The 19089-nt window shown below is 41.4% G+C and overlaps 1 protein-coding gene across 1 annotated transcript; it reads right to left on the minus strand.

The window, feature by feature from the left end:
• Positions 1-1235: 1235 nt before the first annotated feature.
• LOC107807721 (beta-amylase) lies at positions 1236-4862 on the minus strand. Its single transcript, XM_016632160.2, has 8 exons — positions 4549-4862; positions 3546-3611; positions 3049-3447; positions 2785-2949; positions 2439-2702; positions 2125-2334; positions 1766-2005; positions 1236-1656 (listed from the first exon to the last, which is right to left on the minus strand). The coding sequence occupies exons 1-8, from the start codon at positions 4735-4737 to the stop codon at positions 1465-1467; spliced, it is 1725 nt and encodes a 574-aa protein (XP_016487646.2). The 5' UTR covers positions 4738-4862; the 3' UTR covers positions 1236-1464.
• Positions 4863-19089: the final 14227 nt, after the last annotated feature.

Genomic DNA, 19089 nt, shown 5'->3' on the forward strand with positions numbered 1-19089 from the left:
CTAGTGTTATTGTATATCTAGTAATGAAGAGAAGAGAGAATGGAGTCTCAATGGGGAAAGTACACAATAACTTGTTAACTTTACAAGGCCTGTCTCCTGATCAAACTCAAATCCCAACCTTGCAAGTTCAGTTGATCAGTATAACAATATTGTCAAGATAGGGCTAAATGCTACCTTAATGGTGAGCCAATCATAAGAGTTATTCAATAACTCGAATCTTTAGTATTCTTTTATTTATTACTTATGTCTACCGTGTAGGTTGAAGGTAGGGAGTAAGATCTGCGTACACACTACCCTCTCAGACCTCACTTGTAGGAATTCGCTGGGTTTGTTGTTGTTGTATGTCTTATAATGTCTACCATGTAGACATGAAATCCTTACTCATTCTTACTAAGAAACTAAAAGAAGTCTAATGAAAAAATGCATATGAATTAGTTCGAAGAAAGCAATCAGAATCTTGGATAGAGACATGTGATATTTTAGTAGGTAAATTAAAACCTCAATTGTGAAAGGATCGTTATATGCTCTGGAGATAAATTGTTATGAGGTATACTTTAAGGCCAGGGGTTCATTTGCTTGACTTGTACTGACGAGATATTAACTCAACTAGAATTGAATAAAAAGCGGTTGAATTAGCCAATTTCTTCCATGTACCAATCAGAATTTCGTGCACATTGTCCTTTCCATGACGTGCTAGAGAAAGTTTGGTTTCTAGGAGTGCTGTGTAGCAGACTTGTAGGAATGGCCTTTATTAGAAGGGATGTGAGGTGATTTCTATCATACATGGAATGGATCTAAGGACATAATTCCCTCTCTTTTGTCATATTCAGTTGTTCTTCATTTACACAGTACCAGAACTAACTTACAAGTTACAAGTATAGCTTTCGAGCATTTCGAGCTTTACATTATTTCACTAAACATACCAAGATTCCCAAGTCAAATTTTGGTCATATTTTCAGCCAAAGTCTATATATCAGGAATTAGGATCAGAATAATGATTTCCTTAAGTTATCACCTGATGTTTCTTTCACTTCGGTTTTCTTGTTATTTTGCTGGTGTTTTTGCCTGGTGCTTCTGCTTTTCTTCATCTTTCTTTGAACCGAGGTTCTATCGAGAACCACCTCTCTACTTTCTCTAGATAGGGGTAAGGTTTGCGTACCACTTGCGGGATTACACTTGATTTATTATTGTTGTTGTTGTTTCAACATTACTACACATATCTGACATGAGATAAATGATAATTTCATCCTTATATAAATATAAGACAGACGTATAGATTTTCATACTAGCATGTATGAGATTTTTTCTTTCTGAGATTTAATGTGAAGTACATATAGACATAAAAGTGTCCTACATATCTTTACATTCAAATTTACATATACATATAGATCCAAAATGTGATTTTCCCCGCATGTGAATTTCGGCAACTCAAGAATAATGAGTCTTTTCATGGCAAAATAGGTGTCAGTTAGAGAGAAAGAACTTGTTAAGCAGCCTATCCCAGTATTCAGCCAATATACCGCCAATTCTTGCATCTGTCTGTTCATCCCATGGGAATGGTTTTGTTCGTTGGGTTGCTGTTACAAGTTCATCCATTGAAATCTCCCTTTTTGATCTGCTCAGTGGAGCTGGTTTTTCATATTCTGGACAGTAATCCTGTAAAAGACAGCAATCACAAGAATTAGAAACTCAAACTTTTCTAAAGCACCAACTCCCACCCCTCATACCATTTTTCTGACAAAAAATTAGTTAGGAGGCTACTTACCAGATCGGCATGCATTTTCTTGACAAATGTTTTAAAGGTATTGAAGTTCCTCTTTTGAAGGAGTTTGTCTGATAATCGAAGGTAAGTCAGCCCAGCCATCTTTAGTTTTGGTGGACCACTTTTGTTGATACCATTTGGCCTAGCATTGAGAAGGATTTGGTTGTAGGCGTAGCCATCATATCTTGAAAGTGCATTCTCACCTGCTACATCAATGTTCTCTTTCCAGCCAACACTCAAAACCTGTACATAATCAGGTAAAGTGTAAAGGTCAAGTCATAGTTTGTCCAAGATCTACACTGGACAGAGAGTTGGCAAACAACGACGTTCGTGTTAGAAAAGCCTTGAGTTTCTAATCTAACCTGTTGAACTAACTCTTGAGGACCAGACTTAGCATAAGCTGGCTGTTCTGAATTCCTCATCTCAAGGCAAGTGAAATTCAAGGTACCATGGTGCCTTGACATCATCCTCGCTATTGGTCGATATCCATCCCGATTGTCCAAATTATAATATCCTGATGTTAGCTCTGCAGCATGGCTGGCATCTTTGTACCACCAGTGAATTCCAGCTACCTGCATGAGCAAAATCGACAGAAGGGAAAATTCTCTTAGCTTGCGCGGTCAAAATGGATCAGTTACATCAAGATTAAAGAATTTCTTGATGGACTAAGACTTGCTTTAGCTGATAGCTTCACTTTGCATCCCAGGAAAACTTTGTTTGCTTCATCAAGGATCTGATCTCCATGAAGCAGTAGCTTGCTAGAGTACCAAGTCAAGAAGAACTTCCCTTTCTCTGTAAGGTACGTTCCGTTTGGTCCAAAGAATCCTGTTTTGACAGGTATATCATTATATGTTCCTGCATCATCGGGAAGATCCCACTGCGGGTAGCCTGCATTTGTCGCTGCCTCCTTGAAATCTGTTCTCATATACTTGTCGTAGCACTGCAGCATTTGATTATCAAAATGAATAAAGAATTTAGAGTCTTGAGTTACAAAAGTGGAATCAGCTTGAACCAAGTCTGACCTGAAATTCTCCAATGCCAGGGAACTTCCATCCCTGAGACTGAGTATATGACGGATATCTTAGCTCACCAGCAGGGCCAAGTCCTACCTCTATGTCTACTATGCTTCCAGCTTCCAAGAAATCAGACATATTCTCTCTGAAGCTCCTCATGTAGTCACTGTACATCTAAATGCATCAGGAATTTTAAGAAGAGTCTAAACTCAAAACTATACACGTCTGTTAGGATCTGAGGCAAAGAGTTGGATTGATCCTCCTGAGAAGTACCTGGACAGCAGTCCGACTTTCAAACAGAGGTTGGTTATCAACAGCAAGTGAGAGGCATTCTTTATTCCTGGTACCAGCCCGATTAGTATAGAAAACATCAGGGTTGTTTTCTCCAATTGCGAGCACCCATTTGGGTATAGGAATGAAAACATCATCTCCGATATTTCCACCACATTGATGGAATGACATAATAGCTTGAATTTTGAGGCCAGTCTTTTGAACAAGTTGGAACAAGCTCCTGTAGGCAGACCAATCATATTGCCTGGGGCCATTTGCCTCAACGATCCCCCACCAGACATCCACCATGATCCCATCAACTCCGGCTGCTCTCAGCTCCTTGAACTGCTTCTCACACTTATCTTGGTTCCGAAAAACATTGTCTAGTGAAATAACATCTAACTGTTCATCACCAGCCGTAAAAAAGAAAATAGAAGATGTTAAAACTAGCATTTGCCATCAATGTAGTTTCAAGCCCAATGACAAGGTCTATGACTTACTGGAAGCATTACATAAACAGGCACATAGTTGGCTAAAGGGACACTGCTAGATGTTGCACCCGTTGCCTGCATAACAAAAGGAACCAACAGTAGTTTTTCAGTTGAATTCTTGGGAAAAGACAAGTAGAGGATGCAGCTTGGTATTCTATCTCCATTCCATTTTCCAACTTCATGCATATTTGTTTCTCTTAACCTAGTCGTAGTATATAGCGATGAGTATTCCTGCCTAATGAACTTAATCGGGAACATGGTCAGTCAAATTCATCTAGCCGATCCAAGCTTATTGTTTGGACTGAGACATAATTGTTGTTGTATCCACTTTTTTTCTCTCTACTTCATTAGATATCTTTCAGAAGTTGCACAATCTTAGACTAGCAGAAGATATAGCCTAGTCGAAAATCAAAATATCTAATTGCTCATTATGGATATCAAGGAATTGCTATCATTCAGGATTTTCTTCTGGTAAAGATTAGATAAGAAAAGTATAACTACAGACTCCATGACAATGACAGAAACAGAAATTTATAATTGGACTGACTTTCACTTTAACCTGCTGAGCCACCATTCATTCTCCATTACTACTGATAAATGTTACTCCCAAAATACTGCTACTGTATCTTCCATGCAAGAGTATCATTTTCTTACAAAACTACCAGAGACACATATCATAGGGGTAGACAGACTCCATGGCAAAGCCACTAGACTGAAGGGTGGTCAGTGGAACACTCTTCATCGAAAAAGTAATACCGTGTCTGTGTATATAGAAAATTATGTTGCGTATATAGCTCAAAAATTACTTTTTTACACATATATATTAAATCTTGAATACTTTAGCGAAAATCTTGATGTCGCCACTGGACAGACTACTAGTGCCAAAAAAACATCCAAAGTGCACTATCACCTCTAATTCACGGTCCACTAAACACGTAGACAAAGAGACTCAAAATTGAAGCTGCTCGCCTTCCTTTATTGAAGGAGGAAAGAACAGAGGGAATTTATTTACCTTGGTTGCTTCTGGTGCTATGGCTCGAGTAATTCCATTTTTCCGGCGATTAGTAAATGTGAGATTTTGGTGGAGAAGTTGTTTTCTAGCCAGCTTGAATTTCTTAAACATGACAAGTGACAGTTCTTGGTGTGAAAATCCCATTACCTCCGGCATAACACCTAATTTTGAAGTTCCAATGCTTGCCATGTTGATTTTTATCTAATATCAACGTAACTAATTTCCTCCTCTTTCTGGCTAAAAAAAATGGATTTATAGCATTGCAAAAGGAAACGTTAAAAATATCTAGAGTAAAGATATTCATCAAACCCTTCAATAAAATTACAAATTTTTGTGGCGTGCAATGATTTTTTATATGTGGATCCTAAAATTTGATTTTGGAGGAAATGAAGTCTTCTAGATAATATCACTAGTACTTGTAGTCGAAGACGAGAATATCGAAAACGAACCAACGGTGGTCGCGTAGAGTTTCATGTACGTGCATCTCTTGCATCAAGTCATGTTCTCTTTGGTTTCTGTCGTTTTCCTGGGCACCCTTTTTCAGCTTTTGCACCAATCATGTTCACATGAATGCAAGTGAACAAATTTCATGCCCTAACGAGTGAGAGTATTAATAATTTTTTCTATTAAATTGTTTACTTGAAAAGAAAATATCGAAAGGAGATTTCCAATTTCACCCTGATATGCGTTGGGCATTGTTGTGCTCCATTAGACCATTGCTGTCATCTTTTAACGACACATACTAACATTATTGTATAGGTCGAAATCTATGCTAAAATAATTAGGGCAATATAACACTAAGGAATAGGTCAGTCGAGGTCGACCAGGAAACATCGAGGATTGTGGTCGAGATATCAACAACGGGCGAGATCGAACACCAATTGCGGAGGAGTTGTAACGCCTAGTTTTCAAAATGGGATATTAAACACTTGTACTATTAGGGTGTGTTAGGGGTATGTCTCATATATTTATAGAAAAAGAGACAGTGACGTAGGGCATGTGACATTCATTTGATAAGAACAGACTTTTGAGAAAAGATTCTCTCTCTTCTATAAAGATACAAACACCACCTTTTCATCAAGATCCTTGTTCATATTATTCCACACTTTTCCATCATATTCGAAGATAATTCAAACATTCGATGATTTATTTGTCATTCATCATTGTCAGGAGTGACAATCATCTAGTTCATCCTTTATTGGGTTAACCACTTTTCCTATTTACTTAAATGTCATTTAATGTTAGTTATTGTTAGTTCTCCCCCATTATTGCTCATACTTTTTAGAACAATCAACATATGTTATAGTCAACACATTTCTAGATATGTCTAATGTTACTCACGTTTTCTGAACTCACATCTAGGAATATTATTTTTAACTAGGTTTAACCCATTATTATACAAACTCAACTCTTTTAGCTGAAAATCATACTTTTTGGTCAAACAATTTGACACCGTTTGTAGGGACTGTCTAGTTAAATTTGTAGTTTCTTCTAGATCTATAACTAACACGGATCGCTAACGTTAAAAAAAAGAGCAAGAACAAGATCTCTTTTCTTTGTATGCACAAATCCAATTTGGCATGTAACGGAGAAGAAAGGACGAGAATAATAAGTAACCTCCCAACCAACCTCGTGAACGTCATCAATGAGAGCTATGAAATAGCGGACGACGACGCAACGCCCAACGCCACCCCTAGGCGAGATGGGTCACCCCCTCCTCACTGCAGCATCACAAAATCTCTTGGTAAGGGGTCCTCTACATCTATGGGGGAAGAGACGCTCCTAGTTGTAAAAAAGCTCCTCGAAGCATGGCTCACCGACATGCTAGCTGGCGTCCTCAACAAGTCTTCCCGAGATGCGACTGTGGAAAATGCAAGGATTTGCACTGCGCAATGGGTGAACGAACAATGTGACCAACTCCCTCCACCTCCAACAACAGGTATTACTCACAATGACAATACAGGTGATAACACTCTTGCAACTATTTTGAAAAGGATGGAGAACGGGAACTAGGAACTCTGAAATCTAATGAAAGAATACCAGGAAAGGCTCGATAAAATACCGGCCGCCCCCAAATTGTTGCCGAAGAGAGACGCCGGTCGATTTGTCGAGCAGCCATACAACGATGCATCCCCGCATGCCATACCGAAAACCTTCAAAATGTTGCCCTACCTAAAAATATATGATGGCACGACCGACCCTGAAGATCATGTGACCCACTATGTCACCGCCATGAAAGGCAACGATCTCGCCAAAGAACAAGTATCCTCCATTTTGTTGAAGAAATTCGGTAAAACCCTCACAGGAGGAGCGTTGACATGGTATTCACAACTACCTGCACGCTCAATTGAAACTTTCGAAGAGATGGTCGATAAGTTCGTAACGGCTCATGTTGGGGCCTAGAAAGCCGAGGCAAGAGTGAACGACATATTTTCTATTAAGAAATCTCCAGGAGAGGGACTAAGGGACTTCCTTGCCCGTTTTCTCTCCCCCCAAAAAGCATGTTTTGTTTACCGACGCACAAGTAAACAGGAGCCGCTATCGCTCACCCGGTTGGATGTAAATCTAACGGATGGATAGGCTAGTAAGGATGACCCTACCGAACGTGTTGGAGGGGATGTCAATCGTAACCTTCCAGAATGGGCTGAGCAGGGACGGTTCGAGGGCGACTAGAAAGCTATTGAGTCGACTGATGAAGTATCTCCAAAACCGCCCTTGCCAACCCGCACTGTCCACATGATCATTAGCGACGGCGAAGATGCTTCCATCAATAGCGTAAAGTTCATCACTACCCACAAGCTCAAATGATCGATCACCCGCGAACGGTACGACGAAATCGAAGAAAGTGTCATCTTCGATAAGTTAGATACCAACACTTTGGTTTTCCCTCACTATGATGCCCTTGTTATTACTTTACGAATTTTAGATATCGATATGGGACGGATTATGGTAGACGACGGGAGTGGCGCAAGTATTATCTATCGTCGAGTTATTGCACAAATGAAACTCGAAGATAAGATAATACCGCATTGCATCACGCTAACTGGTTGTAACAATGCAGTTGAGCGGACTTTAGGCAAAATCACGCTCTTAGTTCTGGCCGGTGGTGTCACTTTGGAAACCACGTTCCACATCATAGACCAAGACATATCGTACAACGCCATAATAGGGCGGCCATGGATACACACCATGAGGGCCATCCCCTCTAGCTTATATCAAGTCATCAAATTCCTGACTCCCTAGGGATATTCAGAATACGAAGGGAATGACGCGCATCCCAAGAATGCTATTGCATTGCCCTAGACTGCATGGCCACTCAATAAGCGAAAGGACCAAGGAGAAGAGGCATAGCAATCAGCAGGGTCGAGGTCAATATGTGATGATAGCAAACATCATCAGAGACCTTGATATGGTCAAAGCTGCGGAATCGACCATAGAAGACCTCGACCCCGTTCAAATGGACACCAACGATCACAGCAAGAAAGCTTACATCGGCTGCAAACTTCAGGAACCAGGTAAATTCCGTCAGTTCTTAACTACTAATGCAGATTTGTTTGCTTTCAGCCATGCAGATATGCTGGATATCCCGAAGGAAATCACCACGCATAAACTGAACGTCGACCTATTCCACCCCCCGGTGAGGTAGGTTAAGCGTAAGTTCAACTCCGTGATTAATGACGCGGTACGAGAAAAAGGTGGAGAAACTATTGGAAAATGGCTCCATCAGGGAGTCAAAGTATCCCCAATAGGTTGCCAACATGGTGATGGTGAAAAGGAAGAATGGGAAATGAAGGATGTGGGTGGATTTCATATATTTGAATAAAGCATGCCCCAAGGATTCGTTGACATTACTCCATATCGACCAACTCATCGACTCAACGGTCGGGCATGAACTATTGAGCTTCTTGAAAGCCTATTCAGGGTACAATCAAATCCTCATGGAAGAAGAAGATGAGGAGAAAACCACATTCATCACTCACCAGGGGACGTATTGCTACAAGGTCATGCCCTTTGGGCTAAAAATGTAGGAGCAACTTACCAAAGGTTGGTGACGAGGATCTTTAAAGACCAGCTCGGCAAAACAATGGAAGTCTACATAGATAACATGCTAGTCAAGTCCAAAAGGAAAGAAGATCACATCGACCATCTGGGAGAAGCCTTTGACATACTCAGACGATACGGTGTGGCCTCGAGAAAATTTCTGGGTTTCCTGGTATCACAACGAGGAATCGAGGTCAATCCTGATCAAATCAAAGCCATCGAGGGGATACCAGAACACTTGACCACCAAAAAACATGTTTAGAGGTTGACAAGCCGTATCGCCGCCCCTTCGAGATTCATCTCACGGTCATCAGACAGATGTCAAAGATTCTTCGGCGTACTCAAAAAGGATAACAACCTCCAATGGACTTCTGAGTATGTCCAGGCCCTGAAGGAGTTGAAAGAATACTTGTCATCACCACCACTACTTTCAAAGCCGGAGCTAGGGGGATGTCTCCTCGTTTACCTCGATGTATCCAAAGTAGCTGTAAGCGTAGTCATGGTTCGAGAAAATAAAGTTACGTAGTCTCTCATCTATTACATTAGCAAAACACTAGCCGATGCCGAGACAAGGTACCCTCACTTAGAAAAATTAGACCTGGCCTTAATCGTAGCTTCACGAAAGCTTAGAAAATATTTCCAATGCCACCCATTCTCGGTCGTCACGACTTTCCCCCTAAGGAGAATTTTGCATAAACCCGAGCTGTCCGTAAGGTTGGCCAAATGGGTCATCGAACTGAGCGAGCATGATATCACATATCAACTGCGAACGGCGATAAAGTCGCAAGTTCTCGTTGACTTTGTCTTCGACTTCAGCGCAAAAGTAATGCCCGAAGTTGAAAGAGAAGCCGCCCACACTTCTCCCCAAACACAAGACCTATGGGTCCTATAAACCGACGATGCGTCTAACGCGTCAGGTTCTGGAATGGGACTCGTACTTGAAGTCCTAACTGGCGAAGTGATTCGCTAGTCCATAAGGTGCCTAGATATGACTAACAACGAGGATGAGTATGAGGCCGTAATTGCAGGGTTAAGGCTGACACTCAAGTATTGAGCAAAATGGTTAAGAGTACGCTGCGATTCCCAACTCGTAGTCAACCAAGTCATAGGGACTTTCCAAATCAAGGAACAAAGGTTACAGAAATATCAGACCAGAATCTGCAAGTTGCTGCTCGAGTTCGTTGAATGTCATCTCGACCAAATCCCACGAGCACAGAACGCTAAGGCAGACGGCCTTGCCAAACTAGCTGCAACCACCAAAAACATTGCAACTGGAGACAAAAGTACAGTCCACCTTCTCAACTCGTCGATAGACAAAATCGAGGTAAGAACTATAAACCTGACTTGGGACTGGCGCAACCGTATTGTTACATACTTGCAGGATGGCGTACTCCTAGATGATAAAAAAGAGGCCAAGAAACTGAGAATGTAAGCAGCCATGTACAACATCATCCACAACGACCTATATAAGAGAATGTACGGCGGCTCTCTAGCGAAATGCTTGGGCCCAAATCAGACACGGCGCGTCCTCGAAGAGGTCTACGAAGGCCATTTTGGAGCTCATTCCGGCAATCGGGATTTGGTCAGATGCCTTATACGAGTAGGGTACTACTGGCCCACCACGAAAAAAGAGGTCGCGGACTTCGTCAGAAAATGCGAGCAATGCCAAAAGTAATCCCCAATGATTCACCAAGCAAGTGATCACCTCCACTCGGTCACCTCACCTTGGTCATTCGTCAAATGAGGGATGGATATCGTGGGGGCCCTCCCAGGAGGGCGAGGTAACGTATGATTCCTTCTGGTTTTAACTAACTATTTTTCTAAGTAGGTGGAATAAAGATCGTTCTCCCAAATACGTGAACAAGAAGTGATCACCTTTATATGGAAGAACATCATATGCCGGTTCAGCCTCCCAAAAGAGATCAGCTACGATAACGGACCCCAATTCACAGGGAGGAAGGTCGCTGAATTTTTTGAGAAGTGGCATATCAAAAGAATAATTTCGACACCATACCACCCCACGGGCAATGGGCAAGCGGAATCCTCCAACAAGTAGATATTGAACATCATGTATTACACGCCATATTTTTGTACGTGAAAGTACATCGTAAGCCAATTGCTTTAAGCTCGGAAATGAGATCCTCTTTGAAAGTATATGAAGTGATTTAATATTGTTACACCCCGTACTTCAGACGTCACTGTCATTATAGGATTATCTAATGTAAGCTCAAAAAGGACGAAATCCTTTTACAAGGATAAGAAAGGTTTACCGAAGTCTTAAGTAAGTTAAAATGAATAAGAGACTTTTTAATAATAATTTAAATGAGTTTAAAGTCATGATATTACTATATATGATGTTTGTATATAAAATATAAAGTTTGGAAAAAATCGGATTTAAGTTGCGGAAAAATCGAGCTAAGATTTGCCTTGTAATGAGCCGTATTGAGAAAATAAATTCGTAAGCTTTTTGATGTCATTTTGGGACATATATCACACCCTAATGAAGGTATTTGAACCTAGATTCCAGCGGTCCAAACCATTTATTCATACGATATCGGGGGTAGAGAAATATGGATTTTTAAAATAGCGTCGCCAAGTCACGTCGCCGCACTTCGGAGAAACTGGCAAGTTTATAGGCCAGGTTGCGAGGCAGTTTTCTCCCAATAGATTGAGAGTTACAGGGCGATCTTTATATGAAATTAAATCCCCATGTATCTAGTTTCTAACTCGAACAAGCCGTTCATCAATACGACATTAGTGTAGACAGAGATATACATTTTTGCGAGACTGCGTAAGAAGCCCCTATGGGACCCACTTGGTTGGGGGCCGACCTTCACTTATTCTTATCTCGTTTTTGGGATGAGCTTTGCTCATTTTTCATCCTCTTTCAAGCCTCACACTCTCCAAACCCTCCCAAACAGTTCCCCAAAGGCTCCAAACAAATTCCAAAGAAATACACCATAATCAAACATCAAAGTTAGCCTAAGTGAAGAAGGGAGTCTCTATGGTGTTGTGATGTGATAAAGGGTGCTTGTAAGCTAAGGGAAGCTTTGGTTCGAGGTTTTCCAGATTCTTTAAGGTATGTATAATACCCTATTTCTTGGAATTAATCTTATCTATGTATTGGTTAAGTTATTTGGATGAAGATTACAAGATAACACTTGAAAGGGAAAGAGATGTTGTTATCTTTTGTTGGGTTATTTTAAGGCTATATTTTAAGGCTATATATATATATGTTGTTATGGATAAAAAATGATGAAAATAACTTTATTATGATATTGTTTCTGTTGTTATGCATGTATATATATGTTGATCAAGTTAATTGATTAAAGAAACATATGAAACTTGAGATTGCAAGTGAAGATTAGCTTAAGTCACTTCTATGGTGTTGTATTGACATTGAGGGATGTTATAAGCTAAATGTAACTTGGATTTCGACTTGAAGCTACTTTAGGAGGTATGTATATTGTGTTCTTGTATGTGCTTAAGGTTATCTTGACATTGATTAAGTTAAATGGATGGACTAGACATGAACTAGTGAATAAAGTTGCTAATTGAGGATAATTGGAGTTGTGGATTATTTTCTTTGTTATAAATATATGGTATAAGGATATAATCATTGATGAATAACTTCATCATCATGTTAATGATACTATTAAGTTAAAGTAAGAAGTTTACAAGGGGTGATATGGGGTATACAGATTCCAATTGAAGCTTGCCGCTCGTCGTGAAGTAGTTGTGACTTGTTGTTGTTAAATGGTGTCTTGTTATTGATAATTATATATTGCTGGATTGCTATTGGCATTGTTTTTGGTATATTGTATTGGAGGAGGCTCTTGTTACAGGGGATATACTGCCCAAATTTACGTAAACAAGCTACTAGTTTAAGTTGCGGACTTAGCCTTTACTCAACACTGATTTTGAATCTCCTTATGCTATGGTATATTGAGTTGAGTTGTTTGAATAATTACTTTGAAGGTATTAAGGAGTCAATGGAGTTAAGGTATGTTAAGGTTATCCCTTCTTTCATTTTGGCATGATCCATACGATACAAATAAAATGAGCAAACGCGCAACTTTCATAAATGCCTCTATTCATAGAAGCACTAGGAGTGCCTATGTTGTTGATTCTCTATGTGTCTTATTATTATATCTTTTGTTCATGGGTCTAAATAAAAATACATAAGCTGATAAAGTTTATCCAAGAGATCTTATTGACTTATTTTATTATGCATTGCATTTATTTATACATGTATATTGACACATGACCATATGACGTTATATACGCGTATATTATATGTATATAGGATATGGGGAAATGTTATGTAGTTATATATGCACCACCACCTGATCAGCTAGTCTACGTTGATGATTTTGCCCACAGAGGCCGAGATGATATAATGGGATGCCCTCAGAGACTTGATGATGTTATGTACGCATATACCTATGCATGATGTGAAATTTATACGTATATGCATGACATTATAAATGTTTCATGATTCACAGAGCTATTCAGACTTACAAGTCGAGTTCTTTACTCCATGTTTATCTTATGTCTTTTATATATTTCTTTCATGCCTTACATACTCGGTACTTTATTTGTACTGATGTCCCTTTTGCCTGGGGATGTTGTGTTTCATACCCGTAGGTCCCGATAGACAGGTTGAGAGTCCTCCTAGTAGGCTATCAGATCAGCGAAAGGTGTTGGTGCACTCCACTTGCTCCGGAGTTGCCTATTTGGTCAGTATGATTAGAACATGTATTGATTGGTATGGCAGGCCCTTGTCCCGATCATTATGGCGTTTATGTACTCTTAGAGTCTTGTAGACATATCTCATGTATATGGATACTTGTATGGCCTTGTCGGCCTATGTTTTGAGTGTACAAATGATCATGTCGTTCTTATAGGCCTGTATGTCACATGTATAAGTTTGTATTCCATGTTGGGTCATCCTATATCAAGTATTACCTTATGTTTTATTCTGGTTATATCATGACGGCCCTTCTAGCCCATTTACCCATAATGGTATGATAAGAAAGGTACATTACGTTGGTGCTCGGCTAAGTAAGGCATCGGGTGCCTGTTGCGGCCCATCGGTTTGGGTCGTGACATCATGATGAAGAAATTCAAAGACGCCAAGGAACTATGGCCGAAAATATTACCAAAGGTATTGTGGGCCTACCGAACAATGCCAAAGACAAGCACAAGAGAGACGCCCTACTCTTTAGTCTATGGGATTGATGCAGTAATACCGGTCGAGGTATGGGAGCCCAGTCTGAGATACTCCCACGAGAGCGGACCAAAGAACGATGAAAGCAGAAGGCATGAACTCGACGAAGTCGAATAACGAAGAGACATGTCCTACATAAGAATGATTGCCCAAAAACAACAAGCAGAACACTACTACAACAAGAAGGCAAAGGTCATGCCGCTCAAAGTCGTGGACTACGTGCTTAAAGCTAAAACAGAATCAAGAAAAGACCCACGGGAAGGAAATCTAGGGACAAATTGGGACGGCCCGTACAAAATCATAGCAACAACAAACAAAGGGTCATTCCAACTAGAAAAAATGGAAGGAAAGCTACTACCAAACAACTGGAATATTACCCATCTCAAGTACTTCAACTTCTAAGAGATAAAGCATCCCCCAAGTCGTACTCTTTTTCCCCTCACTTGAGTTTTGTTCCAACTAGGTCTTCTCAAGGAGGTTTTTAACGAGGCAACGAAGGGGATACTTCAAGTCGAAGGACGCAAAGACGGATGCACAGGATGGTCAGTTCATTGTCTGACCTCTCAAGCCTTTTCCAGGTCGACCAATGAAGGGACTAGATATATTGGGACTGGGGCTGAAACACCAACAAACACCCGAAAATTTGTAAACTTCTCCAAGTGTATGAACAAAGCAACAATGCATGAAATTTATTCCTATTTCTCCAAATGCACAACCAAGGCAACAATGCTTAAAGTTTGCGATGTCGACAAACTCCGCACCTAGAAGCATATCTTTCTAAACGTAGTTTATGTTCGACCTTGCTTGAACTAATGCCTACTGGCCCTCAGCCATAATTAAACATAGGTTATGTTCGACCTTGCTCGAACTAACGCCTACTGGCCCTCGGCCATAATTAAACGTAGGTTATGTTCGACCTTGCTCGAACTAACACCCACTAGCCCTCGACCATAATCAAACATAGGTTATATTTGACCGTGTTCGAACTAATACCTATTGGCCCTCGACCATAGTTAAACATGTGTTATGTTCGACCTTGTTTAAACTAACACCTATAGATCCTCGGCGATGACTAAACCAAGGATATGTTTGACCTTATTCGAATTAAGTGACTACAGCCAAAAAATACAAGTACGAACCATAGGAAGAAAATCATAGGCAAATTACAAAGTTGGCATTTCATACTTAGAACATCATTACAAAAGCTCATGAAGATGCCACCAACTACACATAAAGATATACAAAAAAGACAAAAAAGAAAACTACTGGCCACCGCTTTCATCACCTGCAACATCCTCGCCGACCTGTCCTTCAGCTAAGTCACCCTCTCGACCTTCAGTGCCTTCACCATCGCCGCCTTCACCCTCAAGATATACAATATCATACCAGACTTTTTTGCTTAAGCTGGTCTACATCTTCGTCCTCCTATCCCTTGCTGGCCTCTGGCGTAGCAGGATCATACCCACAAGCGACTCGAGCGTCACGAGCCTTGACACGAGCATCTTTAAGGGCAGCCTCAGAGGCAGATCCCGCCGCTTGCAAATCTCGAAACACATCCAACTGGGCCTTGACATGAATCCACTCCTCGTATAATTCTCGAGGAATATAAGGAAAGTTCGAAGTATGAGAAGAGGACGGTCGCGCCAGTAATTGGGCCTTCTCGGCCTCAAAGGCAGCAACTCGGTCGTAGAGGTCAGAATTCTCTTTCTCTAACTCTCCGATCCTCTCATCAAGCCGCTCGTCTTTTAACCTTGACGTTTCCAAGTCGTCCTCCCGCTCAAAACGGAGGGTCTGAATCACCACCTCAAGGGCCTCCGTCTTCTTTAAAGCCCCCGACCGCACTAACTTTACCATATCCAGCTCGCTCTACTTCTCGGTTATCTCACCATGAAGAACCTCCATCTGCAGGCGACACTTGTCCAATTGCCTGCGTGACTCGATCACCTGCGTCTGGAGGTCGCCGCACTGAACCTCCACGACCCTACTGACTCGAGCTCTTCTTCTTTATTTCTCAGCGTCCCCTCAAGGATACTTTATTTCTCAATGACCTTCACCAACTCGTCATCGTTTTGCTTCAGCTCATCTCGAAGGTTTCGCAAATTTACGTCTTCGCCAAAACGCCTGCGGATTTCTCGATACTTGCCCCGATACTCAAAGTATTTGCGCTGAAGTTTTCTAAAGATAGCCTTACGCCTCTCCTCCCTTCGAGCTCTTTCGATTTCCAAGATCACGGTCTGCAATCACAAAAAGAAAGAAAGCCAAATATGAGAACGCCTATGCAGACGAGAACAAAACACTAAAACAAAGACCAAAAATCTGAACAAAGCACACAAGAAAAAGATGCCTTGGAAAATTTACCCTGAGAGCGAGACCGGCTAATCCATGGGAATCACGATGGTCCGCATAGACCCCCCCAGTCTCACTTCGAGCTGAGTAAATCCCTCTTCCACCATCCTCAGCTCTGCAATATCAAGGTCTGAAATCATCTCATAGCCATCCTCGACCACGCCTTTGTCTCTCCCATTAGCCGACGAAGAAGCACCGTCAGTCGATCGCAAAGTCAATGGCCCCTCTTGCTTGAAATATCAGAGACCCTTGCAGACGGCCCTTCGACTTCTGTCATCGCATAAGGAAGGGATATGCTCTTTACGGCCTCAACTGATATCGGTACCTCATACGCCAGCCTGGCGTCGTCGTTAAGTACTATGGTCGCCGTCTCGCGGATGATTAAATCATCCATCACAGAGTCTACAGGCCGGTAAACCCCATCACCAACATAAACTGACCTTCTCTTGCGGGGTACCAAATTCCCGTTGCTCGGAGACGATTCCTCCTCCTCGTCAACAAGATGAAATAAAGGTGAAGTCGGAAGCTCCGTTGTCGAAACATTTGCAGGCGGATAAGAAACCAATGCATAGGCAGCGATAGATGGGGCCGAAGACCGAGCAGACCTAGCCGCGTTCGAAGAGGGAACGTAAACGGAGGAGCGAGCAGGCCTAGCCGCGGTTGTAAGGGGATAGACGCCGAAGAAGAGGTAACTTTTCTCTTACGGAATGCAGGAGGGGGAGCTTTCGGTCTCCTCAAAGTTCCTCGGGCTTGAAATAAAAGAATCGAAAAAGGTTAACACTATCAGCAAAAGCAAACTATAAGAAATAGGCGACTAAGAGACCAAAACCAAATAGAGAAAAATAGACGAGCTCACTGGTAAAAGGAAGGGCAGGCCCAAACTTCTTTAAAAAAGCCGGCCACTCGCGAATCCCTACGATGTGAGGGAGAACCCAGCCAACCCAATCAGAAATATCCCCGACCAAAAGGAGGGGGTGTAGTCTTGGTTGCATAAGAAGGGAACAAAAGTTCAAAACCCACGACTAGAACAAGCAAATCAAATGTTTCAACGAAGAAGGGTTAGACGTTTATGAGTATAATTCCACATCTTGAAGAAGCCGTCTATGTTGGCCACCACGTCCTCGGTCTAACGAAGAAAAAATTATGCCATAATTGTTAGCTCGCCTTATCATCCATCTTCACCACCAGGAACTTGCCCACTCGATGACGAAGGTTTAACATCGTCCCCCTGTAGAAACTAGGGGCAAAGAGATGCATCAATTGCCGAAGGGTGATCTCGACCCCGGCCAATTCTGCAAACTTAGTGAACATCCTGATGAGCTTGTATATATATGGCGCGAGCTGAGCTGGACAAATGCCATAGAAACGGTAGAACTCTTTCGCCAAGGGGAGAAGGGGAAGAGTGTAGCCAACATGAAAGGGGTAGGCGTAGAACGCACAATACCCAGGACAATTAACTTGTACCACGTCCTACCATGCAGGGATCAACTCGATGTGAGTGGGAACATCATATTTGACCCTAAGCTCTAATAAATCGGCCTCTTTCATCGCCGACTCAGAGATCTCAGCCTCAGCCTCAGCCTCAGCCTCAGGTGCCTTTGTAAAGTCAGACCTAACTTTATCACCACGAGGAATTATATCCTCCACCGTGGGAAAGTTCTCATCTTCCACGGCCACAGAGACGCCCTCCGCATGAGGAGGCAAAACCATCGCCAAGGGAACCGGGTCATTTTCCTCACTGGGACCAGAAGATACTTTAACCATAACTCTGAAGAAATAGAGGGTATTCGAATGACGGAAAGTTAAACACAAAAGGACCTATAGAGCAGGGAAGGAGGAAACGCAATAATGGAATAGGAAGAAAGAGGCACAAAGTTTCGATATAGGGAATCTGTAAAACACGAATATGTGCCCTCACATCCCAATTTATAAGAATTCGGGCATCAACACCAAGAACTCATGCCATCATTACCTAGCACACATATCGAAGCTCCAAATTTAATCAACAAACGCTTGCAAAATGACTCAAAGCATCGGAAAAACGTACCATAATGACACGTGATGCCATGATGTCACTTTGATCCAGAAATGATACAACCCTAAAAGTTGCGGCTCGCGAAAGGCCACGTCGCCATCTCGCCCCACCTTCTCGACCATGACAAACAGAATCCACTCATTAAGGTCGTCTGAGGCTGGCCTCAATAAGCGGAGGGACTAACTGTATAGGTCGAAATATGTCCTAAAATATTTAGGGCAATATAGCACTAAGGAATGGGTCAGTCGATATCGACAAGGAAACATCGAGAATTGTGGTCGAGATGTCAACAACGGGCAAGATCGAACACCACTTGCGGAGTTATAACAGCTAGTTTTTAAAATGGGATATTAAAGAGAATATTCTGGTGAATATTGTCTGTACTTGTATTATTAGGGTGTGTTAGGGGTATGTCTCATATATAGAAAAAGAGACAGTAATGTAGGGCATGTGACATTCATTTGATAAGAACAGACTTTTGAGAAAAGATTCTCTCTCTTTTATAAAGATACAAACACCACATTTTCATCAAGATCCTTGTTCATATTATTCCATACTTTTCCATCAGATCCGAGGAAAATTCGAACATTCGAGGATTTATCTGTCATTCATCATTGTTAATCATCTAGTTCATCCTTTATTGGGTGAACCACTTTTTCTATTTACTTAAATGTCATTTAATGTTATTTATTGTTAGTTCTCTCCCCATTATTGCTCATACTTTTCAAAACAATCAATGTATGTTATAGTCAACATATTTCCTTATCTGTCTAATGTTACTCACGTTTTCTGAACTCACATTTAGGGATATTATTTTTAACTAGGTTTAACTCATTATTATACAAACTCAACTCTTTTAGCCGAAAATCATACTTTTTGGTCAAACAAT

The sequence above is a fragment of the Nicotiana tabacum genome, chromosome 2 (genome assembly GCF_000715075.1).
Source record: "Nicotiana tabacum cultivar K326 chromosome 2, ASM71507v2, whole genome shotgun sequence".
NCBI classification, from domain to species: domain Eukaryota; kingdom Viridiplantae; phylum Streptophyta; class Magnoliopsida; order Solanales; family Solanaceae; genus Nicotiana; species Nicotiana tabacum.